The 27,737-nt window shown below is 35.4% G+C and overlaps 2 protein-coding genes across 14 annotated transcripts in view; one reads left to right on the top strand and one right to left on the bottom strand.

The window, feature by feature from the left end:
• Positions 1 to 514, top strand: part of PDSS1 (decaprenyl diphosphate synthase subunit 1) — a 40,335-nt gene extending 39,821 nt beyond the window's left edge. For both annotated transcript variants that reach the window (XM_065921027.1, XM_065921026.1), the window contains exon 11: positions 62 to 514. In XM_065921027.1, coding sequence (XP_065777099.1) covers positions 62 to 202 — 141 coding nt within the window. In that variant the 3' untranslated portion in view covers positions 203 to 514. The remainder of the gene's footprint in view (positions 1 to 61) is intronic.
• ABI1 (abl interactor 1) overlaps positions 505 to 27,737 on the bottom strand; it is an 80,168-nt gene continuing 52,935 nt past the window's right edge. The window contains exons 3-12 of one of the 12 annotated variants that reach the window (XM_065921025.1): positions 25,167 to 25,343; positions 23,114 to 23,128; positions 22,280 to 22,380; positions 20,989 to 21,129; positions 17,480 to 17,580; positions 16,486 to 16,566; positions 12,783 to 12,959; positions 9,709 to 9,795; positions 5,962 to 6,147; positions 505 to 2,454 (exon numbers count right to left, since the gene is read on the bottom strand). In XM_065921025.1, coding sequence (XP_065777097.1) covers positions 2,279 to 2,454; positions 5,962 to 6,147; positions 9,709 to 9,795; positions 12,783 to 12,959; positions 16,486 to 16,566; positions 17,480 to 17,580; positions 20,989 to 21,129; positions 22,280 to 22,380; positions 23,114 to 23,128; positions 25,167 to 25,343 — 1,242 coding nt within the window. In that variant the 3' untranslated portion in view covers positions 505 to 2,278. The remainder of the gene's footprint in view (positions 2,455 to 5,961; positions 6,148 to 9,708; positions 9,796 to 12,782; positions 12,960 to 16,485; positions 16,567 to 17,479; positions 17,581 to 20,988; positions 21,130 to 22,279; positions 22,381 to 23,113; positions 23,129 to 25,166; positions 25,344 to 27,737) is intronic. The other 11 variants (XM_065921014.1, XM_065921013.1, XM_065921018.1 and 8 more) reach the window with 11 other exon arrangements.

The following is a 27,737-nucleotide window of genomic DNA, read 5'->3' as shown; positions in this document are numbered from 1 at the left end:
AGAGCTGATCCCAGTGGCTGACATGCATCTGTTCTGTTGTATTTTGTTACACGTCCGGTAGAGTGACGGTGTGCAGCAGACAACCTACCTCGCCCAGCGGTACTGCCACGAAGCGGTGAGAGAGATCAGTAAACTTCGACCATCCCCAGAAAGAGAAGCCCTCATACAGCTTTCAGAGATTGTGCTCACAAGAGACAAATGACACCTCTTTCCGGTATTTCTGGCAGCTATTTTACCAGATTGTGCCTCAAGAATTCTGTGGAATATACTTTGCTTCATGTGCAGATAACCAAACAAATCATTTAAAAAGATCATTTCCTTATTAATGGGACTTTTTTTTTATTGGCGAAGTTTTTCAGAAAACTTTTTAAATGTATTTAAATCATCTGAATCTGCCATTCTTCCTGTAAGCTCTAATCGAGGTATCTTGATGGTTATATGTGGTATTGTTTACACAGTTATAGTAGCCACATGTAAAGCCATTACACAAATAAATAATCAATGTTAAAATTCATATGGTTTATCTTGTTTCACCATAGGCGTAAAGATCATAAAACTGAAGTCTACATTTCAGTCCACATTAGTTAGATTTTAACAGTATCCAAAATTTCATATAGGAGAATGGTTTATTATAAAAGACTGTACATAAAATTTAGACAACAGGTTATATACAAAATTAAGAGAACAGTCCACTTGATAAAAGGAAATGAAGAAGGTAGCTGATCACCAGTGATACTGAAATCATGTTTAAGATTAACAAAGGCAAAATGCGGATGCAACAGTCACATTGATTTGGTAGCAATAATGGCCTTTAATTTTCAGAAATAAACATCTTGCACTAGTCTTACCATTTACTATACTGTTGTAAGTCTGAAACGCCCAGTAGTACATAACTAACTTGAAATCCAAACAAATCACTGAAACACAGAAACCCACAACTGAGAGCTCTACTGTAATGCCCTAGGCAACAGAGAATCACACACGACGAGAAAGCACCCCTCGAGCCCTCCCTGAAGGGGAGACGCACAAAGTGCACATGTTGCGTTTCAATTAGTCAAAGTTTACGGCACAACTCTGCTGGTCAGCTACATCCCTGTTCAGTGATTAATACATGGCGCACCTTTCCCCCCATTTACTTTATAGTTAAAGTCTTTTTATGTTGCAAGTGCCAGGTAATGGGTTAAACAGTGCCTATTCAAAAATCCACTGCATTTACTTCTACCAAAAAAAAAAATGTAAAAGATAATTAGCATTTCCTATCATTGAATCAGTATATGACAGTCCACTGGAAAACCAGAGAACTTGGAGCAGTCCTTAAGAATCTCACCTACAGCATGTGCACTTTGACACATTATCTTAGCTTTGAAAAAGTTACTTTAGAAAAGGAATTCAGTAGACTGACTTGTAAATAACCATCTCTGATTTTAAATTCTGCAAAAATCAGCCACTGCTATATTGGGATAGGTTGAGATAAGGCTAAATTTTTTTCCAAGTTAATATATTGAGAAAATAGAACCATAATTCTGCAATAAATTGGTATCTTTTATTTATCATTATTTTTAAAGCAAACCAGTGAAGGAAAGGACAAAAACCTTTGGTTCACTTATGTATTTATGAATGGAAAAAATTTATAATGCAAATTCACTGATTAAAAAACTTAGGTACAAATTACAACATTACAGGTAACCCTTTGTTTTTGTTTCACGTGGAGAACTTAGAGACTCAGTTCATTTCAAGAGACCTAAGTACGAGTACTCCAAGTAAGTATTACACAAATTGGAAGCATCTTGGATTTTTTAAAAGTATATTTCAATACATAAATTTGTATGCATGCTTTAAACAAACAGTATATTTCAAGAATGAGCGCGTCTACACAAAAAGTATGACCAGCACCAGCATTTAAGTTTCTGATTTTCAGCATTAGTCTGACAGAGCGTTAGTGCCCGTGCTGCACTGACACGTGATGGCGCGATCTGAGTCACCATTTGTTAGGGAGGTCCCACACCCCCAGAGCGTTTAGGCTGGTCATCAGGTTAACAATGCGTAAGGAAGGACGTGAGCACAATCCGTGACAGGCAGCCTCGTGCAGAATGCTGTTCAGCGATCCGCAAACTGCCTCAGAGATTTATGCTTACAGGTAGACATTCAATTATACCAATAAAACAGCATGTTCTGAAAATATGGGCACATTTTAAAACATTTTAAGACAATTCTGTTAACCATAATAGTCCCACAGTATGACTGAGTGATAATAAGAACCTACTTTAAAAGCAAAAATTTAATCAGTATAGTGCATGATTGACTCCACATAGTTTCCTGGGAACAGACCAGTCACTCGATTGCAGACTCCTTCATACCAGCCATCGTCGTTTTTCTTTATTACATAGATGATTGCACCCTCCATAAATGACAGCTCATCATCCTTGTCTTTTGTATAATCGTATATTGCCACAACTGTGGAGAAGAATTGGAAGATCATGTGAGTGCATGATAGCCAACGTTTAAATGAATTTTTAAATGTAATGCCAACGAACAGTATAGCAAACCCAACCTCTTTATGAATACTCTTACTTCTTAAATCTCTACATCCAGGTAGGTCAAGTAACCAGCTGTGTGCCTAAATCACTAGCTTGATCTTCAGGCCAAACCAACAAATAACTCAAGAAGTCAAGAGTGTCTACCAACCTATTTAGGAAAGGTCTCTGGATTTTAGGTTTTATTACATGTTTCAATTCATTTGTTCAAATATCTACTAAGTGCCAACCATATGCAAAGCACCATTTATCAAAGTAACTGTTGCGTAAACCTGCAGAGCCGATCAGTAAACCAGGTAACAGCTCGCGCTGTCTAATTTAAAAATATACATATGTTGTGAAGTAAATTTCATCCCTCATCCCAGAAAAATACTCATGTGTTCATATAATTTATGGGGCTATACCTAGATTTAAATATATATATATATATTTATATACCTTAGAAGTCAGCAAAAATTTTTCTTTATTTTTAAAGGAGAAATAGGTAAGTAAAGACTCACATAAGACTTAAGAGAACATTTTTGCTATTTATTGTGTTATCTGTGATTATGCTGAGTACAAAATACCCATTTCCTTTGCAAACGGTGTTGTGGAAAGGAAAGGCATCAAAAAATCACTAGCTTTACAAACCACTGGTTTATTATTTTAAGTATTCCTTCCTTCTGGCTTTATAACATGATCATTCTGGAATATGCAATTTTCCAGTATATGTGAAAGAATATGTCATACAAAATTTTTTTCATTACCTCATGTAATCTTTTTCTTAAAGAGGATTTTTAAGACATTTAAGATATTCTGGAACTCATTTTTTCCTGAAGAAAGGTGGCTATGCTCCATAATTATTCTGAATCAATAAATTACAGTAAGGAAGAGACCCGAAATACTGATCCACAGCATCATTGATAAAGTAAAACAGGCAATCTTTTTTTTTCCCCTATACAAAACAGTATATGAAGTAAACTCAACAAGTACATTTTCCTCCATTTTAATCCTGCAGTGAAATCACAGTGTGGTAATCACAGACTCACTTAAACATGCCCAGTTTCAAAACACCAAAACATACAGAAAATAACATTAATTATCCTGGTAATTTTGGCTAAATAAACACCCAAGAAAACCAAGTGACTGCTAGAAAGAAACATTTTCTTTTGTATTCCATCACATTTTTAGTGGTATAGATGAGTTTTAAACTGATCATGACAATGCCTGATATCCTCAAAGTCATTCAGCAAAATTAAAACTATTTCCTCATGTTCTTAGTTCCACTTATACTAAGAGCTGATAAAAACACTGCACCCAACTAATTGTTTCTATTTGCCAAATCCCCTCTGTAAATGAAACTTAGTTGCCCCTCACCTTCCCTTCCCCAATGCATATGTTCTCATATAACAATTCTCACTGCTGAGTATTTAACCATTAACAATGCGTGTCCATCCTAGTCTGTAGTATCCTAGTCCACATAAAGTTCTGAACTCTCCCTTCTCTATATACTCACTGTAGGGTTCTGTGGGACTAGAAATCTAATATTCTTATCTACATCTGTCATGAATGCATGCGTGCTAAGTCACTTCAGTTGTGTCCGACTCTATGTGACCCTATGGACGCTTTGCAGCCTGCCAGGCTCCTCTGTCCATGGGATTTCCCAGGCAAGAATACTGGAGTGGGTTGCCATGGCTCCTCCAGACCCAGGGATCACACGTGCATCCCCTGCATTGCAGGTGGATGTGAGCCTCCAGGGAAACCCCTACATCTCTCTACATGATGAAAATTTGAAGATAGCTATCTAGTCCCTCTGAAATCTCCTTTTCCTCAACTTAGAAACAATGCTTTTAACTCATTATAGATACACTGTCTTAAATATTTCAACCTCCTGAATATCATCCTCAAAATTAAACATACTATTAGTCTAATATAAATGACTGAATCTGGCTTTTGCAATAGTCATGTCATACTGTTGGATTAACATATTCAACTGAAATCCTATTAAACCTAGTTTTAATCATCTTGTGACTTATAAAGGTGACTGGGCTTCCCTGGTGGCTCAGAGGTTAAAGCGTCTGCCTACAGTGTGGGAGACCTGGGTTCGATCCCTGGGTCGGGAAGATCCCCTGGAGAAGGAAATGGCAACCCACTCCAGTATTCTTGCCTGGAGAATACCATGGACAGAGGAGCCTGCTGGGCTACACTCCATGGGGTCGCAAAGAGTCGGACACGACTGAGCAACTTCACACACACACACAGAGACACACATTAAAGGCTTTAAATATAACCCTACTAAATACCAACTTTCTCATTAAGACCAGGGATCCATAAACAATGGCCCATGATCAAATTCAAACCAAAGCCTCTCTGTCAATAAATTTTACTGGGGCACAGCTACATCCTCACTTGTCTATGACTGCTTACTTTGTTTTTTTTCCCACTTTGGTTGCACTGCATGGTTTGTGGGATCTCAGTTCCCCAACCAGGGATTGAACCCAGGCCCTCAGCAGTGGAAGCGTGAAGTCCTAACCACTGGACCACCAGGGGATTCTCAACGACTGCTTTTGTGCTACAACAGTGGGGTTGAGTAGTTGTGACAAGCCTGAATGACCAGCAAAGTTTAAGATATTTCCTTTTGCCAATATATACAAATATCAAAGAAGTATGTTGTACACCTAAAACTAATATGTCAATATACCTTGATTTCTTAAAAAGTGTATTATTTGGTCTTTTCCAAAAAATTTGGTGACTCCTGATTTAAGACTCATTATTTCCTTCAACTTGTGAAGAGATTTCTTTAATCCTGCTCTATTACCAAGTATATTAACCATTGAAAGTGAAGTCGCTCAGTCGTGTCCAACTCTTTGCGACCCCATGGACTGTAGCCCACCAGGCTCCTCAGTCCATGGAATTTTCCAGGTAAGAGTACTGTAGTGGGTTGCCATTTCCTTCTTCAGGGGATCTTCCCAACCCAGGGATCGAACCCACGTCTCCTGTACTGCAGGCAGACACTTTACCGTCTGAGCCACAAGGGAAGCCCTATATTAACCATTATATCATTCCAAATCTGTTATGTAAATATAACTTGTCCCATTTCCATTGTTACTTAAATTTGCTTTTCCAAACCAAAAAATATGGGTCAAAACACAATTCAAGATTGCTTATGTTTATCACTCTCATAATAACCACAGCATATCTCTGTTTGAAGGTACATCAGAATCTAAATATGAAGTAGAACATTCGAGACTTTCTCAGTAAGATGTAGAATATTTACTGTTTAAAAAAAATTAAAATATTAGGAAATGTTTAGGAACTAAATCATCTTGGCTGAAGAAGCGTGTTCAAAAGGTAGAGACATACTGGACTAAGTGTTTTTTACAGCTCTGAAATACGATCATCGCTAGTTCCTTCCCATTACAGCAATTCAGTGATGACTGTACCTTACCTTTCTCAATATAATTCTTGGGGGCCCAAGCAGGATCCCCATCTGCATATGGGTCGTTATACTGAACTACCGCGGCCTCCTCATCTTCATAATCCACTGGTGGTGGAGGTGGCGGAGGTGGTGAGTCGTCAAACAAGGGGATGTCGTCTGGTGGAGGTGGTGGAGGTGGAGTTGGACTATCAGCAACTAAAAAATTCAGATACTTAATTGAAATCAGAAATCAGACGAGATGGAAATTGCTAAGTTAATAGAATTTAAGGAAGCTCTATCATATACAGCATGCACTATAATAATACATGCAAGATTAGAAATAAAAGCTTGGTGTGTTAAAGCATCTACTATTAAGAATAATTTTGCAATAATAAAATGAGCTAAAAATTAAAGGTATTAGGAAGTACTACAAATTAATGAATGCAGAGGTTAGGAGACAATATGTCTTTTTTTTTTTTAAATAAGACTACAGGAGTAAAGAAGTTCCCTTATTCCAAGGTTCAGGTCACAACAAATGTCACTCTTTAGTTAGCCTCTCTCCTTAAATAAGCCTTATGTCACACCTGTCATTTGGACTATAGTAAACATGAATGTTAGTTTAATGGTTTGATAACCATTTATTATGCACATTCATGTCCCCAATTTTGGTTTTTAGTTACCTTTAGTTGCAAAGAAATCTCTAGTGGGTGGATATGTGTTTATTTTTATTTGTTTTATGCAAGGGGAAAGAAAAGCTGTGGTGTTAGGTATGCTTCTATGTGTGTAGGTTTTCTATTATTTAAATTTTAACAAGAGAAAATAAATTTAAAGTTAAATAATTCTAAGCTAGCAGAAAATCTCATTAACTATTTTTTAAATGTCTGTATTCACAATCAACTTTAAAAAAAGATAATCAGCTTCTTAAATGTAGAAAGCAAGCTAAGACTTCTGTATTATTGTTTGTAAAACTAAGAATGGAATGAGGAAAAGACTCGATCCTAAAGATCCAATTTCCTAAGAATACATCCTCAATAAAGATTTTAAAAATAAAGTACTGCAGGAAGATGTTTAAAAAAAAAACAAAAGAAGAACTTAAATCATGTAAAATGATAAAAACAATTCATACCTCAAATTCTAGATGGCTATGGTATGTCTATGTGTGATTTAAATAAAGAGGCAAACAGTGAAATGGAAAAAATGTCATGCTAGAATTGTTTCAATGAATTATTATGATACCAGGTAACAAATGCTCCCAATATTAACGAATTCAGAGCTGAAGCACAACTAATTCTTAAATTTCTGATCCACAAACTTCTTAAAAAAAAAAAAATTTTTTTTTGATACAAAGAATAATGTAGTCTCCAGTATCTGAGAGAAGTAATTCAGAATTCCAACATATTAATAATTCCAACATACTGTCTCACGTGCCAATTTCTGGGGCTATTTATATGATAAAAGAAAATGGTTATCATCTATTCTAAGATAGTGTTAAAGTTATCAACACCCTATTTGCAGTAATGAGCTGAGAATATAACCAAAGAACCCAGATTTGAAACATACGCACATAAGAGCCCTACTGACAACCACTTTAATTCTGTGATTTCTATTTTATCCTATTTGGGGTGAGAACGAAGACTACTAGGAAACAAATCCTGTGTGCTGATGCTCATTCGGACAGCTCTCACACAGGTGTGTAGTTTATTCTTCCTACAAATGCTAGGATCCATTTTATTTCTGCCAATCCCTTTTCCATAAATTATTATTATTTTTATATTCCATAAAATTGAGATGAGAAAAAAATGCATATGAATTCATTCTGACATTAAAGAGTTATAGCTCATATCCTTAATATGGCTTAATGAATAAATTATGTATGTTTGCCTGAATTCTTTTTTTTTTTTTTTTGGGCCTGAATTCTTAAAGTATATTTACTCTTGATTTATAGACAACTTACTAGTCTAATTTTTCATTCAACTGTCTTTATACCCAACTGCTGTTAATTTACATTGGCTTATCTTCAAATTGCATACACTGGGGCAAGAGTCTTGTCATCTAATTCCCTGTGCATAATACTATGTCTAGCACCAGGTATAATTAGTTCAAAAACGCTTTCTGATGTTAATCGTAAACAGATGTAAACACACTGCTTTTTTAGACGCTCATGTCTTAAACTGAAACACATTTATTAATAGGTTAACTGCTCTGTGCATTCATTATCACCACTTTGTCAAAGTGAATGTTAAAGAACACAGAAAATTTGTAATTCATAAAACATTTAGTATACTGATACCAATTTATCAACAATCTTCCTAACATGCTTTCAAAGAAAACAGATGCCAAATACAGTGAGGCATTCTGTGGCACCAGGAGAATTACTGACTCAAGATCACAAGTTTGGGAGAAGAACTGAAATAGTATCATGGCCTCTAGAATGAAGACCATACATGTACATTACACTGAATGTCTATTTAAAAAAAGGATTACCAAAAATCTAATCAATGAGCTTTGAACTCACTAAATGGATGTTTATTATATGGCTATTTTAAAACATTTCCTAAAAATTCTCAGCTATTAGGCAGTTCAAAGGTTGAATTGGCTTTGTTTTAAAATTCTTAGAGCACCAAGAACCAGCAATTTACCTTTATTCACTAATTTTTTAAACGAAGATTCACGTATTTTTACATGTTTAAACACGTAAGTTTCCAACCAAATGTAAATGATAAGGTTGGTTTAGGCTCAGAAATTTTAGCAATTTGTGAAACTGTTTTATAGAAAGTCTATTAAATCACACATTTCTTAAAGATGGGGACTTTGTCTTAGACTGTGTATATTCCTCCCAGAGCCTAGGACATAACACTGAATAAACAAATACTTGACTGGACGAAGGGAGGAAACGTGGAGAATAACACAACAAGGTCAGGAGAAGTTGCAGGATGGAATTTGCCACAATGATTTCTCCTGGAAGATGGGCTGGTCATTTGAGTTACATATCTTGTTCAAACTGTTCTGAGATTTATCTGCATGGTGGTGAAGCCAAATGAAGTGAATTAGTAGTAGACCACATTACCATCTTCAGCATTTTTGGCATAATATAATTCAATAATAGTAATATTTTCCATTTTGCCAAATAACATTCACTATGATCATGTAGTTAGGATTATGTATCTCCCAGAATGTCAAAGTAATCAGGTGGTAATTAAAAAAAAAATACCTCTATCCTAATTCATATATTCAAAAGAATTTCCTAGTCAATCTGACCTTCCTTCAAAAAGACCTAAAAAATGTGACAACTCTGCCTGTTCAGAAATCATCCTCATGGGCCAAAACATAAAGAGGGCTCTACACAGATCATCACTTAAATGGGTGCATGGATGTAATTTACTTATTTAATCTCACAGTGTAACTATGCATCTTGATGAGTTTGCTGGCAACAGAAAACTAATTTCCCTAAAAACTATTGAAAGCTAGTAGTTTCCACACAATTTTAATTTGAGGCTTTGATTATGCTTTCCTTAAGAATCTGCAAAGATCTGATTTCATATTTTAGAGCATGTGAATACATAAGGAAATTGCAGTTGTGACATTCATCTGAGTCAGTAACCATGCACACAGAAGAAAACTGAAGATCGTGCTCTTCAGTTTCAATAACGGATCTGCACCTATTTTCAAGGTAAGATTAGCTTCTCAACAAAAGTAAGGAAAATGATGACTCATCAGCCATGCATGCTATAAGGAGACAGCCTCTACTCTTGGACAGCTCAGGTTTTCCAAACTTACTGTTTTCCTGCACCCTGGCCACGAAGCCTGTGAGAGGTATCTGTGGAGTCAATTGAGGCATAGGGGGAGGGGGTGGAGCAATAGAAACTGGCGGTGACAACACAGAATGGGGGAAGTAAAACAGATAAAGGAAAGAAAAGGAACAAACAAAAAGCAGAAGTCAGTTACAAGGACCACAAACATAAGTATGCAAAGAACAGTTTGTAAATGAAACAAAACAAAACAAGAAACAAAACAAAAACCTGCAGAAGCTTCATTTCCCACAAACCTAGAGCTGAGCTGTGCTTAGCCAACTGGTAATTTTATTAAAAAACAAATACATTTATTTTAATCCTACTGTTACATTGTTTGGGGAAGATTTAGATTTACCATCACCTTCACTTCCATGCAATGAAAATTTTAAATTCTAAGGAAAGACTTTAACAAAACAGGTAAGAATGAAATACCAATAAAGGTTTCCAGGATACTGTTAGTTCACCTTACCTCTCTAATCCTAACAAGTATGTCTAGCTTAAGGATAATGCTGTAGATCAGAATTCAAATAAACAAAACAAAAATGTTATGGAATAGCTGTTTATTCCATGTATAAATAAATGCATTAGTTATAGGTTTCCTTTAAAAACAGTTCTTATGTATCTATAGCATACATCTAAATTATATATAATATTATATATAACATGCATGTATGTTATAATAAGATTAATTATATAATGTATATTATATAATTACATGATAGTATAAAATATGATTCACCATGTAAATTACATGATTTAATAATAAACACATAAATTATAATACATATTATACAATTATATAACATTGTATGATTGATTATATAATATAATCTTATTATATACAGTAATATAATCTTATTATGTAGCTAAATATTTTCTATATATCTATATCATCTCTCTAGGAAAAATCCTTGTTTGTTAAAAAAAAAAAAAAAGGTTACTATTATTTTTAAGTTGACAATTTTAAATACACTCTTAAATTTACTAGGGAATAAGAGTGGTCCATACACCATGTTAATTGTTCACTGAATTTCAAGGATATTTCAAGGGACCTTCTTCCTTTTATATCACAAAATTCTGTTTATTGGTAGTCACCAAGAAATGACACTAAGTTGACAGGGAAAATTTATTGACTCCCAAAGATCATTTAATTGAAAGATTGTTTCCATTAATCCAATCTAAAAATTGTTTGGTTAAAAAAAAAAATTGTTTGGTAAGCATAAAAATCTGAAAGAGGTTCAGTGTACAAATAAACAACAAAGCAATGTATGTGTATTTATATTCATTGTATAGCTAAAAACAACATTCAATTCACTTTGAAATTAGTCCTGGTTCATTCTGATACTCTGTATACAGAAGTATATACATGTGTGTATATAATGTTCCAGTATATACACATTTATATATGACAGCTTTAGTAAATAAAAGATTATATACCTTTTCAATGTAAAAAAAATTTTTTTTAACTTCCACAAACATAAAAATTTAAAAAAATAACCCTTAGTAACTAGCCATGCTGGTTAGTACATAAAGAAAAGAAAGGTTATGCTGCAACAATACTAATCATATGCACAGAATATGCACATCAAAACACTAAAAACACTCACATGCTACCACTACAACACCAACAGTAACTCAGGTTGAAGGATAATTGATTTGACAACACATAATAAAGTTTAAAATGTGAGGCAAATTTGCTTTACATATCCAAAAATATGGACATTCAGTAATGACGATGTCTTCTTTGAGGGTAAGCAACCAACCCAAGCAGTGTTAAAACAGAACTACACAAACATGTATCAGGTGAAGAGTCACCAGAAGTCCTATTTGCGGAGTAAACTAAATAAATGTCTAAGTGTGGAAAAGAAAAAAAACACAAAGATGAGATCTAAAAATGCAGCATAATATGAAAAAAAAAAATTAAAGCTTCATGAAACTAGTGAGACTAATGATCAGATCAACTGCTCTGATGGTGGGATTCTCAGCCACCAGCTACTTTTCTTTACCAAAAGGAGACTAGGGAAAATGTGAGGTAAAATTCTAATTGGCAAAGTTTCTCAGGAGCTTGGATGAAAATTTCAGTCTGGAAAAGGGTTCTAATAACATAAATTTTGGGATTACTTGTGAATTATGATATTTCTGCTAAAGTGATTTTCAATTCTTAGAAGGTTTTTTGCTTATAACCACAATTAAGTCTTTAAACTAAAATTTAACCCCTCATGCATCATAAATAAAAAGAATTTAAAACCAACTTCCTGTGTAAATATGAAGTATTCAGTATTTTTTAGGTTACATAAAATAACATGCAGCTCCAGAAAGTAGCTAGAAAAACCACACGAGAAAGTGTGTTTCAGTCTATGTCTGGTGATCACTGTTTCAAGCCAATAACAAATACTGAACAACTGGCTCATTTCAGATTTCTCTTGGTTGGATTGAGCATCCTGATACGGAAAGTGAAATTACTGACTACTCACTCTAAGCAAGTGGAACTTTTTCACATTTTATGCCAAAGTTATTTTCTAATCTTATCAGCCTTTAAACACTGATTGCAGTTAGTGTTGAGATGTGCAATCTGAGGTGAACAGAAAGGATTTGTCAAAAGAAAAGTCCTCCCCACTGTTATAATTATTAGAGACAGAATAAGCAGGCATCAAGAATGGTTTTTAATGGTTTGGAACTCATTTCAGTATAGGTTAACAAGCTTAAAAGTGATAGCCAGCAATTTTGTTATATTATTGAAAAGAAAAATTGTCACAATATTTTTAATTTTACTGTTATCAAACTATCAAACATGCCAATATTTTAAAATTCAGCTTAATTAATTTCAGAGTCTTTCCTCTTTAGTTCTATTTATAGTATACTCAGTGAGTCGGAAGTTTTTTTGAAAGTGATAAGCAATTATTCTTAAAATGATAAAATTCAAGGTCTCACTTCTTAAAACAAAAATAAACATGAAATAACATGGTTTCAATTGTTGTCTATCACTGGCAAGAACAATTTAAAATAATTTCCTTCAAAAGGAGCTCCACTGCTGCGTGCGCCTGCTAAGCACAAGCTTACTTGAATTCTGAGAATAAAGTGGCCCTCCATTAACATGAGGCTGAGCAGAAAACTGAGCCGTCACAGAGGGGGTCCGTCTGTATCCACCAGAAGATGTCGAGGAGGTGGTAGAGTTGTGCCGAGAAATCTGCCTGGTCATTGTGCCATACTGGGAACCAGGAGCTGAGCCCGGGGCTGCTGGAAAGCATGAGTCAAAGGCAACCAACAAAGAACTTGAGCACTGCAGTAACCTCCGATGGCAGCACAAAGAGAAGCAGACTCTCAGCGAGAAACGTTTCTTATCACTTTTTAAAGTCCACAGCACAAAATAAAGAGAAAAGTAAAGATACAACACAAATAGCTCTATCTCTGAACTTACAAAAACTTACAAAAAAGCAGAAAAAACAGATACTGTGTGGAAAGTGCAAAAGTTAAGTATGAAACATTCTTCAACCTTTTAATTTAGCATAATCCCAAGTGGTATTTTGCTAATAAAATGTATAATCTTTTTGTTATTTTAGAACGTATAGTTTTTATATGTCAACTGTGTCTCTCCAACAAGATAAATATCAAATGACAGTCTGAGGTGAAAAGCATTAGTTTTTAGATGTGAATACCTTAGTATCTGGATTGTACACTTCTTCCTTTTCACTGGCAAGTCTACAGAAACGCAGTCTAAGAATCTAGCCAGCCAAACCCGCTTAAATTATAAAGTTTACACAGTTAAGCTTATTTTCCACATTTACTAGTAAATTTATTTGACTGTTTATCGTATTAGCAGTTATTATCAATATCTATTATAGTAAAATCATTTTTTTAGAGAAGCACACTTTCTAGCTTCAAAGCACCTGTCAGATTTGTTGTATATCTCCAAACTTTTAAGAATTATACACTTTACCCTATCACTGAAATTTCTGTGATTGATAAAACTGAAAAAAATTTTAAGACTGTAAAATATGGACATTTTAGGGTAGCTTTGGGTAGAAAATCCACTATCTTTTCCCACATATTTGGAGGGCTTTTTTTTCCCCATAGTACATCCAAAGCAATCTTTTCTTTTTTAATTTCAAGCATATTTAAAACTAACTTAAGTATTAACAATACTTAAAATTTTATTCAATGTCATCTTTATCAATATCTTCAAAGTTTAAAATTTTAAAGGTTAATATAAAGTTCAAAGCCTCTAAAGTTAACTATACCTTCCAGGCAACTTCAGGATTTATATCATTCTCCCAAACATCTAACCACGACTGAAGAAATAAAAAGGCAGAATCCTGGTTTCCTTTCATTTAGTCGTTTCATGTAACCTCTCCTAAGGCCATACAAATTATTAGAAAAATCATACAGCAGAGGTTGTTCATTAAAAGAAGTGCTAATATTTAACATTTTGGAGCTCCCAAGCCATAGGCAGTCACTGATTAAATCATCCACACACTCATTTTCTAAAACAGAGACACACTTTTAAAATAACTGTCTATTCAAATGCTTTTGAGAATGAGTAATTATGGACAGCTAAGTTTTCCAAGGAGCTAAGAGGTAATCCTTTAACCATTTTTAATAGAAATCTTAAAATGATTTTTTATATTTCTTTGACTTATATAAAAACTATACAAAATCCAGGTTACTTTTTTTGGTGATTGAAAACCAAATCGAGCTATTTATATAGTTCCAAACCAGGCCAATTTTAGAATTTATTTTAGTATTTTATTATGAAATAAGTCATAATGTTAAAGGGTATGTGACTGATGTATATATAATTATATATGCTATGTACATATAAATAATACATATACTAATGTATATTATATAACTATTTACAATGGTTATATATAATCTGTTTACATATATAAATATTATTTGTATATTTGGTTATACAGGATTATATATTCTGTTGGTTTGCTGTTTTCCTTTTATATTTTTTAAGATTCATTCATGTTGGTAAGTATATCGATATATCATTCATTTTTTTGCTTTATTTACATACAAACATGCCACAATTACAATTACTTATCCATTCCATCGTTAGACATCTGAATTGCATCCAGATTTTTGCTATTATTATTATACCACATTATGAACATTCCTAAATATGGTTCCTCAGTTTCTCTGAAACAGTGGTTCTCAAACACTGATCAGAATTTCATCTTAAGGGCCTACTGTGATAAAGCTGCTTGGCTCATCTCTGTTTCTGAATGAGGAGGTCTGGAATGGGACCTGAGAATTTACATTCCTAACTAGCTCCCACAACAATGATTCTGTTGATCTGGAAATCATATTTCAAAAGCCACTGCTCTAATACAGTGGTGGTTAAACTTTTTGGTCTTAGGGTCCACTCTAAAATTAGAGAACCTCAAAAAATTTTTATTGAAGTGAGTTACAGGAATAGGTAATTACCATATTAGAAATTAAATCTGATTTATCTTTAAAACACATGAATACACGTACACATTCCTTTAGCTGTCAAAAAATGATGCTTTCAAATGTTATGTAGCCTCTGGAAAATTCCACTGTGTCCTGGTACCAGAATGAGAATGAAAATGGAAACAAGTCTTAGTATTATTATGGAGATAGTTCTAACCTCTAAAATGCCAAGAAAGAATTTTGGCAACACCCAGCAGTCACATACCTATATTTTGAGAACCAGTACTCTAGGGGAAATATCTGGAAATGAAATTGATAATTCTAAGAAACCGGGTTCAACCTGGCTGAGTAACAACAAATTACTTTCTAAAGGGAGCATATTAATTAATAAATTCCCACCAGCAATGTACCTTACCTTTCTGTTACTGCACATGCTCAATGACATTTGGTACTAGGGGACTTTGACATGTTTACCTATCTAGTAGCTATAAAATAGTATCCAATGGTTTTTATTTTCTGTCTTCCTGATTATTAATTAGGTTGAGGGCATTATTTTTTCCACATGAACTTTCTGCCAACAGCTTCTTTACTAGGGCCTTTTTTTATTACTTCCTTTTCCCCTTTTCTTTTGAGTACAAGTGCCAATGTTTTTAAAAGAAGATGCTAGATGGTTTTATTTCACCTAAGCTCCATTATTTGAGACAGTTCTTTATCCATTTCCACCCAAATGCTACTGTGCATTTCTAGGCTGAATGGTTTTATATAGTCTATATTTGGAATTCTTATATGCTCAATCCAGTCTCCATCAACCTGGGAACAATTTAAATGTATTTTATTGATAAAAACTGTTTTCATGGCCCCCTCAGATGCCATAAATCCTCAACTGTATCCGAGTTTTTCAACTGTGAGCCACAGGAAAGCCTCAGAGCACCCCACACATCATTCTCTTTTCCATTTTTCTTCCTCCTGTCCTCCACCTTCACCCCACTCCTTTGACTGTTGTATACACCAGGGAGTTCCAAATCAAGTCTCACTTTAAAAAAATACTGCATCACTAATAAAAAAATTTGTTTTGAACAATCACTGCTATAATAGTCCTTGAAAGATCTAAACAAAACAAAAGCTAAACCACATTAAATTGGTTATAAACAAGGCAGAGACACATTTGACATCACAGAGAAGTTTCTGCGTAACTTCAGAGGCCTTTCTTTCACAAGGAGAAATTAGTGTAAATTAGATTTAATACTTAAAACTTTGTACTACCACCTACAAGCTAATAACCACAAAAGCTACCCGTGTAACAGGAGCTAACTATGAACTAGGCACAGTAAGTTAACCCACTCCAGTGGCTATGCAGTCTCACCTACCACAGTGTTCGCGGGGAGGGGTGGTGGAAGAGGTGGTGCTGGTGGAGCTCCAGGAGGAGGAAGGACAGAAATGTTTTCTAATAAAATAGTTTATAATTCAGGTCAGAGTGCAAGAAAGAGAACTAATAATTCTGAAACAGTAAGAAAGTACAATGCTTTGGAAAGAAGAAAAAAAGAGAGAAAGACACCCATATGCAAAGCATGTTCCAAAGAATAAGAATTTCACAAGGTAAAAAGGTCACTGAGTCCACACTTTCATTAACTATAAAATACGCCTATTTTTATAAGTAGCTTTTTCTCCTTTTTCAACAACATCCTTGAGAAACTAAGAATTTTTCCCAGTTTTAATTATCAAACTCATTTTTCAAATGTATATTTTAACACCAAAAAGTCTTCCTTTCATTTACTAAACAACCAAGGGACTAATCATAGCTCTACTCTACTGTGATTTCTTAAATTTTTATATAATCTAAAAAGTAAAAGAGCTTTTCCTAGTTTAATTCCATGTTACATTCACAGCGTTTTACTGACATAAGTATCGAATATCATACATAAAAACAGGAAAGTCACAACCAGCTATCACCAGAGTTGATACACCTACCAGCCTACAAGGCAACATCAAAGTTCAGTGATACATAATTCACATTAAAGACACTGATCTTTCACTTGAATTATCAACAATATTGGTTTGCTCTTGAAATAATAATCATCATTTCTGACTAGTGCCCAAGTATTTCTAAAGCAAAATGGCCCAAAAGTTATTTAATATGCTTTTTTCTTAATAAGTAAGGAGAAACAGCTGCAAAACTCTAAAGATTCTGAAAACCAATCAAAAATGGTTTTTAAATTTGTTAGCTTTCATTCTGGCAACAATCACATAAATTTAATTAATAGTTTTATCTAATGTAACTAAATTGCTTCAGACTTCCATAATAAAGCTCATAAATACTACCACATATGACAGTGGATTAGTGTGTGATGACGACACACCTGGTCCAATGGTGGGCGGTGAGGGTGTAGGCACGGCGATGGGAATGCCAATACTGCTGCTACCACTGTTTTCTCGGCTGCCGCTTCCTCCGCTGCTTCCACTGCGAGAGAGAAAAATCATGAAAACAGCAATTCGAGGGATTCCTTCAAAAAATACAATCAACTCAAAGCCACCAGACACTATTATGATAGATGTGTGTGTGCATATGTATACATACACTTACAGAGAAAGAAACGTTTTTAACTGTCCAATACAAATTTTAACTCTAATACTTGAAGTGGTTTTTGTGTTTCACTGTGTGTGTTAGTTGCTCAGTCGTGTCCGACTCTTTGCGACCCCACGGACTGTAGCCTGCCAGGCTTCTCTCTCCATGGAATTCTCCAGGCAAGAATACTGGAGTAGATTACCATTCCCTTCTCCAGAGGAACTTCCCAACCCAGGAACTGAACCCTGGTCTCCTGCATCGCAGGCAGGTTCTTAACCATTTGAGCTACAGGAAGTTCGTGTGTTTCACTATGTTTCTCCATCTACTGAAAAACCAATATAATCATATAGTACTCAGAACTGTAAGAGATCACTGAGAAACAAATGACCAATACAATCTAATATACAATCAATCAGCAAGGATTTATTTAAAACCTAGTATAAACAGCAGTAAACAAAGCAGACATGAACTACACGGTCATGGGACTCTTGGCTGAGAATGGGAAAACAGACATTAAAAAATAGTGGGACGGAAGCCACAAAAGATGCTATGGAAGTTAATAAAAACAGTAACCAACTTTAGTCTGAAATTAGTATGCACACCTCTAATTAATCTCAAAGAACAGTAATAAGACGGAAATTTTTGGAAAAATGAGCAAATGAAAAAGACAATAATGAAATTTCACCAAGGAACATCCTAGAATAGTGGATACTATTAAATTTTAACTTCTATGGACTCACTGTCTTTAGGCATACAACCTCACACTGACCAGTTTCAGTAACGTGAAGTGGACATGTTGTTGTTCAGTCACTAAACCATGTCCGACTCTTTGTGACCCCATGGACTGAAGCATGCCAGGCTTCCCAGTCCTCCACTATTTCCCTGAATTTGCTCAAAGTCATGTCCACTGAGTCAGTGATGCTATCTAGCCATCTCATCCTCTGCCACCACCTTCTTCTTTTGTCCTCAATCTTTCCCAGCAGCAAAGTCTTTTCCAATGAGTCCGTTCTTTGCATCAGGTGGCCAAAGTACTGGAGCTTCAGCTTCAGTCCTTCCAGTGAATATTCAGGGTTGATTCCTTTTAGGAGTGCACATGTACATATATGCAAATATACATATGTACCCATGTAGCCTGAAGCTCCATATTATATTTCTAAAACTCAACATCATTGGTTCAACAGGCCCAGAAACCCAGCAGAGTAATAATCTGCACTGTCTAGATTAATTTATTTTCTTCAGTACGACCCCTCTATAATTACACTGTCACATACTACAATATGATCCCTCTATAATTACACTGTCATATACTAACAGAAGGGGAAAAAATATTTATATAACAAAAATAGCTCTGGTGTGAAGGCCTCCCTCCTTCCAAGCTCGTCAATACTCTGCTTTGGGCCACCACCATATAACAGACAGATGCACTTATGTGCCTGTATGATTAACTAATCTGTATGCCTTTTTCTAACATGAAGGTTGGCAAGTTACAGCCTGCAAGCCAAATTTGGCCCATAGTGTGATTTTTATAACCCATGGGCTAAGAACACATTTTTATATTTTAATTAGTTGGAAAAAACCAAAAGAATAATATTTTATGACACATTAAAATTATGTGAAATTCAAATTTCAGTGCCATATATTAAGTTTTGTTGGAACACAGCCATGTTCATTCATTTACGTGCTGCTGATGGCTGCTCTCATGACAGAGCTGAGTAACTTCAGCAAAGACCATATGGACCACAAATTCTGAAGTATTGACAATCTGGCCCTTGATAAAAAAAGTTTGTTGATCCCTATTCTAACAGAACAAGTTCCTGAAAAAAAGAACCATATCTCACTGGTATATCCCTAGTATAATGAAGTAACTTAGTTGTTGAATATGATTAAATTATTACTACATCCACTACAGAGAAAAATCATGCTTTGATGTAATAATTCAATAATAAACATATAAAGAAACAATTTAAAAAACAATTTTGGTCTTCACTGAATTCATACTGTAACTGATACTGTAACTGCAGACATCAATATGACAATTTATTTACTAACAGAAATAATAACAACAAATAACAATTACCTAGCATTTGAGAGCCTGGTATACCCTATGTTAACTGAATCCTTCAAAATAATTTTACCAAGTTATATCTCTAATAAAACCAACCAAAACTCAAGGTAAAGAGCAGTTCCCTGCCCAAGTTATTGAGAGGTAAAAATTAAATTAAAAAATTAAACTATACAATAAAGTGACTCCCCAAATAAAGTAGTTACTTTAGGTGGAGGGAGGTAGAAGCAATCATTGGGAAAGGCCTGAGGCGGACTTCTGGGTTGTTGGTATATTCCATTTTCTCATCTGCATGATGGTTACATGACTATATTCAGTTTGTATTAATACACCAAGTTTTATATTAATAAATTATCTCCTTTTCTGAAATGCACGTTATGTTCCATACCAAGTTTTTTAAAATCCACTGGGCAGATTCCCTGGTAAATAATCCACCTGCCACTGCAGGAGACAAAGGTTCGATCCCTGATCTGGGAAGATCCCACATGCAGCAGGGCAACTAAAAGCCAATGGCGCCACAGCTACCGAGTCTGTGCTCGAGCGTCTGAGAACCACAGCGACTAAGCCCACGCACCATCACTGCTGAAGCCCACGCACTCCTGAGCTCATGCTCTGCAGCAAGAGACGCCACCACAATGAAAAGCTTGTGCACTGCAACTAGAGGAGCCCCTGCTCACCTCCACCAGGGAAAAGCCCGCACAGCAACGAGGAACCAGCACAGCCAAAAATTAATAAAATACATTTTTAAAAAATAAAGGGGAAAAGAAATTCACTGGGTAGTTATTTCTAGAACTTTTTAAAAAACCAATTTATATAATAACATATTCTACAGTCTATCAACTCTCCTAAGAAATTCTTCCTCAGAGCTTCAAGTTTAAATCTCATTGTATAGTTTCTGATATTCAACCATTTACCCAAAAAACTTCACAGTGGTTATCTTGATCATTTTTTTCCTAAATGACCATAAAAAAAAAATTCTTTAGGCTTTATCCAAATGTACATATGTATCTCTGTCAAAAAGAGGAAATACTAGCAATCTGCTAAGCAGTATAGATACTAAAAAATCTAAAAAAGTACAAGTTCATGGTATAAATGTACAGAAACGTATACAGTAGTATCATCCTCAACCTTACCAGCTATATTAGCATCAGAGGAGCACTTTACCTATAATTCTACAGGAGTTTGTCACCAACCAATAACATACATTCTCAGCTGTTCAAAGGCTCAACCTAAAAATTTACCTGTGTGTCCTCGGTCTCTGATTTAAAGAAGCCGTCCTGCCTGGACTATGCTGACTTCCCAGCCTCGCAGGACTTGTCATGTAGTCATTAGGAACTGTTGGAGGTTTAACAGGCTCAAGGGTTTTGTAAGGAGTATTTCGTCTAAAGAAGCATAATAGAGAAAGGAGTAATGGATGAGAAAGAGAAAATGGTATTTTCCCCCAAATCTGTGACTATCCCTTTATTACCAAGTATAACACAATTTTTTAAAATAATAAAGTTTGTTTTTAAAAAATGCTTTAATTGAAACATATGAATTTTGTTACTTTAACAAAAGCTAAAATGTTACCTTTTCTTAGGAAAACCACTGAGAAAGGTAAAAGTTCTAACTAATCTTATTTCTAAAAATAATAGCTATAACTTTTTAAATGCTCAGTAATATGAAATTTTGAAATACGTATGATTCCCAACTCAGTAGCCCACAAGGCACTGTCCTTATATATTGTGGTAGCTGAAAATCTCCTCTGCAATTTATTCCTACCTCAACATGGAAATATTAATATATGGGCAAGTACATTCTGGTCCCAGTTGTGATGCCATTACTTTCTCAATAAATGATTTTAACTTTTCTATTTAACAACTTCGTGTTTTTTTTTCCAGGGGCAAGGGGTTCACAAAATGAAAATAGAAACTAAGAGCCTACAAAAAAAGTTGGTTGCTATTAAGTAACGATTCTACCAGCCCTCCACCAAAAACAAGGAGTCTATAGTCTACGATAACGTGAATGATCTTTCAGGACTGTCTTACCAAGTATTCAGTATTTGCATTGCATTGAAAGTTGGGAATGAAGAAGGCACAAACTGTTATCTTTTCTACTTCTCCACTGGCCTTCTCACAAAGCTACTCTAGAATGAAGGGCCCCAAAATGACCAGCAGAAGCACAGTTAGAAGGATTCCCAGTAAAGATTCCCAAGTCTCAGGTGAAACAGAAATGGGGGATATGGAAGAACTGCAAGCTACCAAACCAAGGTATGCAAAACAGGCCACCTATTCAAAGTTCTGTAATATAAATATTGCAAATACATGTGAAGACAATATATACGGAAACCTCTGGTTATTTCATTTTAAGGTCAGATTTATATATATGTATATAAAATTTTTAATGAATTGGAAAATAATAGACAATGCTCATTTATACACATACAAAAAACTTTTCTAGTACAGAGTTCCTCAGAGAAATTACAGAACAGGCAGATTCATTTTGGATTTCCTTCATTGGATCTGAAGAACATAGATGTAACTGAGTCCTTACCCCAGCGTTCCCCGGCCTGACATGGGAGGACTCGGTGGTTTCTGAGTAGGAGGATTTGTTCTCGACAGTGTGCCAGTTCTTGCAGGCTGGTTATTTCCATGCTAAAATGTGGAAAGAAATGCTTTTATTTTTATATCAAATTGTTCTCTTGGTGTTTTGACACCATGTATTATTATTTTTTAAATATCAGAATGTGAAATAAGGATTCCCAGACAGCTTTAAGAACAGACTTTGGTACTATATTTTAAAAAGTCAAGATACCACTTGCACTTGGCTTTTCATATTATTTTGCACCCTTCATGCCAATTAATTGCAAAATACAGGTGAGATTACTGAATTTTATATATTATTTTATTTTTATACATGTTCACTGAGATCTAATTTATCTGCAATTCAAATATACAGTTTCCTGAAATTTTCAAAATGTGTGCATGAATATAAACTACAGATCTCAGTGTCAACTTGATAAAATATTCATCTGAAAAATCATCTCTATCCCAACAACTCAGTAACAAAGTCACATGTAATGTCTGGGAAACCTCCTAATTGTAAGTCAATAAAAGCAAGGCAACTATCAAAAAATGAGCAAAGCAATAAATGTTAGCAAAATTAATGTTCCTATATAAATGCAGATGTCAATATATCTTTGATATATTAACACATCCAAGCTAAATGTTGCTGATTTGAACTGGGTTTGAGTATATTTAACCCATATAAATCCTACGGGGAAAAAAGCAGACAGACATAGGAGAAGTTTTCAAGTTTTAGTGGCTCTGCAGCCTCTATCAATACAGAAGGAATACTGTGGATCAAATGATAAGTAGTATCTCTTACCTTGGCTTTTAGCCACTTTACGTTGGCAAAAAAGGGGGGAAAAAGTAGAAATTAATTCTAGATATCTTATCTGATAGGACAGTTACTTGATTCATGTTAATAAGCTTTTACCCAGTTATATTTCAAGTATTTTATAAAGAAAAGTCATCCACAAGCAGTAGGGAAATATTCATAGGTATCACATATTTATTCAAAGTAATATAATTCATAAGAAAATTACCACTTAATTATGCCAATCTCATGCAAATTATGTAATTTCTTAGGTCAGTATTTTATCCTATCAAACTAATTCAACTGAATCATGAATGATAAAAAACAAACTTTGATTTAAATACAAACACCATACCTCATTAAATGTATGGCTATTTTAATACATCAGTCCACAGACCTTAAGACTACTGGATAATGAATGCTCACGCTTCATTATTTGAATGGTAGTACAGAATTTTAAAGAGTGATCAACTGTAAATGTTAAAATCCAAAATTACAGGTTGCTTCCAAATGCAGAAAAGGACCTAGTAACTCAGGGTTTAAAACAAAATTACAATGCACCATAACATCTTAGCCAAATTCTAATTAAGGAACAAACAAACAAACAAATAGGGTCTGGAAACCATCTCATTTGTAGCTTAAGAACCAAATCCTAAGAGGCCAGCACTAGTAGATAGAGTTTGTTTTAGTTCTAAATTTCCTTCTGAACAAGTCTGACCAAAATTCAAAACTGAAAAAGAGCTGCTTTGATCCTAAAGGCTACATCTTTGAAACTTGGCCAGCTTATACATACGAACTAATGTGTCCAAGGCAGCCTACTTGCAACATGCCACTTAAGGAAAATTATCTTCAGATTGCAGTCTTTTTCTACACTGGAGAAAAAAGGGTTCCCTCAAGTTCTTTCCATCTCATCTGCCATTCTAAATTTGTATCCTATCATTTTTCAAGTGACCATAAAAGCAACATTAAGAAAAGCATCCAAAAATGGAATATACCTGGACCCATATTCTTATGGCTAGAAACCGTGCCAGAACTTTGGTATTCTTTAACATTTGTTGAGAATAACACGGCTCATTATTATCTAGATTAAACAATGTCTGGAATCCTACCTTGCCACTACATTTCACACCTGGATTTAGAAATTAAATTTGAATAGCCTCATTATCTTTGAAGAAAAGACATATTAATGTGATAGCATTATAATACACTAAATACTAAAGTAACTTAGAAATATTCTAAATATGACCATACGTCTTCCCTCATATGCTGTTTCAAGTAAAAGAGAAAAGCAAAAAATAGCATTCAAGTATAAACTAATCCCAAATGAAAGGGTGAAAGGACAACTTATTTGGGAATAAAAATTTTACTTGAATTCTGCTACTGTGTAATGGTGTAACCTTTAACCTGTTATGGAGCACAGCTTCCTCTGTTAAGTGTGTATAAATTTACACAAAGATGCTGGGAGTGTTGGAAGGAAATGATCTCTATACCTTACAACTCAAAATGTAATTGGTTAGCAACTTAAAAACTTTCACTTCAATGTCCCCCAAGCACGTTTTAGAAATAAAACATCTTAAGGAAATAAAACTAGGCTTTTCATTTCCTTCAGATCTCACTTCATTTCCTTAACATTTACATTTATGAATGAGTCCGTTTACCATCTCCCTGGAATCTAAGGTTGAAAACAATAGAACTCTCTTATTCCACCCTATCTTTAGACCCTAAGTAGATCATAAACTTCGAATACCACAGGAAGGAAAGTCTGTAAGATGCCAACTCCTCTTTGAAATAATTCACCAGTTCATTCCTCTAATAAAATTGAAAACTTTAAAAACACCATTCTTATGTATTATAAAACTTCAGTGTTTCCATTAATAAAACTGAACAACCCTTAGATCACATGATCTTTTCAAGGCTTGAAAAAAAAGACATGTGGAAAATCCTTCACAGTTATGAACCAGGCTCTGTAGCTATTATTATTAACAAATAATTTTAACTGTTTCTACTATGTATTCAAGTTTACTCTGAAACTGTATAGCCTGCAAACATTTAAGACACTTACCTTGACACCGTGGCCCACATCATCCAGAACCGTATAGTCAATAGGTTTCCGAATATACCTTACAGGTCGCTCCATGTTCGCAGGTGCTATTATTTTGTGAGTTCTTGATGTATTCTTATTTGTCGTCAAAATACCAATCTCTCTTCGAGCCACTTTCTCTTTATGAATGTCCACAGTCTATAAATTAAATTTGAACAAAGCAAGAAAATGTTGTTTGGCAGAGTAAATAATATATATAATGTCTGTATATTAAGACTGTATCACATGTATATTTTCCAGTGAATACTACTACATGCTCCCCTTCAAAGTTAAGCAAATTAATATCTTTGACGTCAAAACATGGAATCTCTAAAGCTGATTAAAAGCACCAGCTAAACTATTGGTTTTGATTCCAAAGTGATTCTGAGGGAAGCGATTTTCTCTCCCAAAGAGCTGGTATGTGTGGAAAGGGAGGACTCCTCCTCTGTGTTGCCTACACTTTGTTTTGTGGCGATACAGATCAGATAAATCAGTAATTACGACTAGATGAAGGAACTACTACAGTGACACACACACACACACACTTTATATGCAATTACTCTAAAGGTGTTCAGAGCAAGATATCCAACTAGGTCGAGAAGGCTTTAATAGAGTAAGTACATTAAAAAAAAAATAAACAGAAATATTAAAGACAAATTATGGAAATTATTTAAGGCGAAAAGAACAGCATATTACAGACAAAGGTTTAAGAAGCAAAGAAAAGACCAGGGGTTATGATTTAGCACCAAGGAGCCCACACATCTACAGCCTACCTAGGACTGGTCTTTATAGCTTTAAAAAAGGTGGGTTTTTGTTTTTCTTATTTAACTGTCAGTATTTTAAAAAAAACTGGATAGCAGTCAGCACATAAGAAATAGTTACACAACCACTCAACAGTTTAAGCTCTGGCCTAATAGTAATGAGTGGGTAGCCATTCCTTTCTCTAAGGGACTTTCCTGACCCAGGGATGGAACTCAGGTCTCCTGCATTGCAGGCAGATTCTTTACCATCTGAGCCACCAGTGAAGTCCCAATAGTAATGAAAAACCAATAAAAAATTCAAATTGAGCAATATCATCAGGTCTGCATTCTAAAAGATCCCTCTTGCACAGGAGGAGAGAGAGAAGACTACTGGGATGAGACGAGTTAGAAAGCAGTGAGAAAACAGAAGCACGTGAAATGAACTTAAAGTGGCTGGAGGTGGGGGGACTGTCAGGAAATAAAGGTTGTATTTCTGCACACCTTCTGAGAAGAGGTGCTGATTCCCCAGCCTTAGAAGATACAGTGTCTCCCCAAATCACAAAAGGCAGGCTTACTGTCAGGAGGCTTACTGCCCATTATAAAAGAGCTGGTCCCCTAAGCTGGGAGCTCCCTTCGGGGAACACACCTGACTGTACAGGCACCACCTGGCTGTCTGGGACATATCCTACAGAAAGTGGGGCTGGTGTCTGACAGTGTTGACTAAGACCACAATAATGACCTTGGTCTCTAACCTGGAGTCTCATGTCTTCTCCTCACATCTATGGAATTGTGGCTGGCTTAACTTGTGAGCGTCTGCGAAGGGTAAAATCTCAAACCCTTCACAATGTTTGAAGCTTCGGTAATGAAGATGGAGTGCTGACAAAGACAAAGCTTTTTAGAGTTGGAATGAAAGGATAGCTAATGAAAATTGAGAGAAGTCCATGGGAATTGTGAGTGAACATGATCAAATCGTGTGGTCCCCCATGCAGTATCTGGTCCTCTATCTCACAGCTTAGTAATGAGGCTGAACTGGGTAGTTAGCTTCAGGCCAAGTACCAGGAAGTAGTTTCAAAAGCAGCAGTCTGAATGATGCCCTGGCTACTGTCAGCTACTTACTAAGCTCACCTGATGGACCCTGAAAACAACCAGTAATATTTATCGGCAGAGGGAGGCAAGGGCACATAAGGTTCTTTCAGTATATCTATACTGAGCATGAAAGAAGGAAAACTGTAACCACTCTAAGCAGAACCAGGAGAACCTCGAATTCCGGCTAGTTTGCTTGGGAGACTGAGGGGTCGGAGGGGACACATAATGCTTGTTAAAGAAGAAAGGCAACAGCTGGTTATCTTCCTGCGCAGTCCCTCCTGCAGTTTGTCTTCTCAACCTTCTATTCATTCGAGATGAGGCAAAGACCTCACCATTTTTGACAGTGGGCCCTGTCTGCTGTGAGACAGCTTTGGCCCTTTGGGGAAACTTTCTCCAAAACAATCTCCCAAGGGCACTGATTCGTCCTGCAGGCTCTTCCATCCTAAATTGGGTTTTAAAGGATGATGAAGGTAGTTCACCAGAGAAGGAGAAACTCAGCCAAAGATTAAATTCTGTCACCCCTGCCAGCTTCAGGAAACTCCCAGTCCTACGCTGAAATCAAGCAAGAATCACAGAGCTGGTCTTTTGACAAAGGAGCAGCCAAGAGCCCACGTAAGGCGAGCTCCTAAAAACAATGATGCCACCGTGCAGATCAAGCCCAAGCCAACCAAAGAGTACAAACTCATGGCCCCCGCCAAGAAGTAATATGGCTGTAGCTGCTGAATAA

This window comes from Muntiacus reevesi, chromosome 2 (assembly GCF_963930625.1).
Source record: "Muntiacus reevesi chromosome 2, mMunRee1.1, whole genome shotgun sequence".
NCBI classification, from domain to species: Eukaryota; Metazoa; Chordata; class Mammalia; order Artiodactyla; family Cervidae; genus Muntiacus; species Muntiacus reevesi.
Note: the sequence above shows the minus strand (reverse complement) of the source record. Positions and strands in the feature narration are given on the sequence as shown.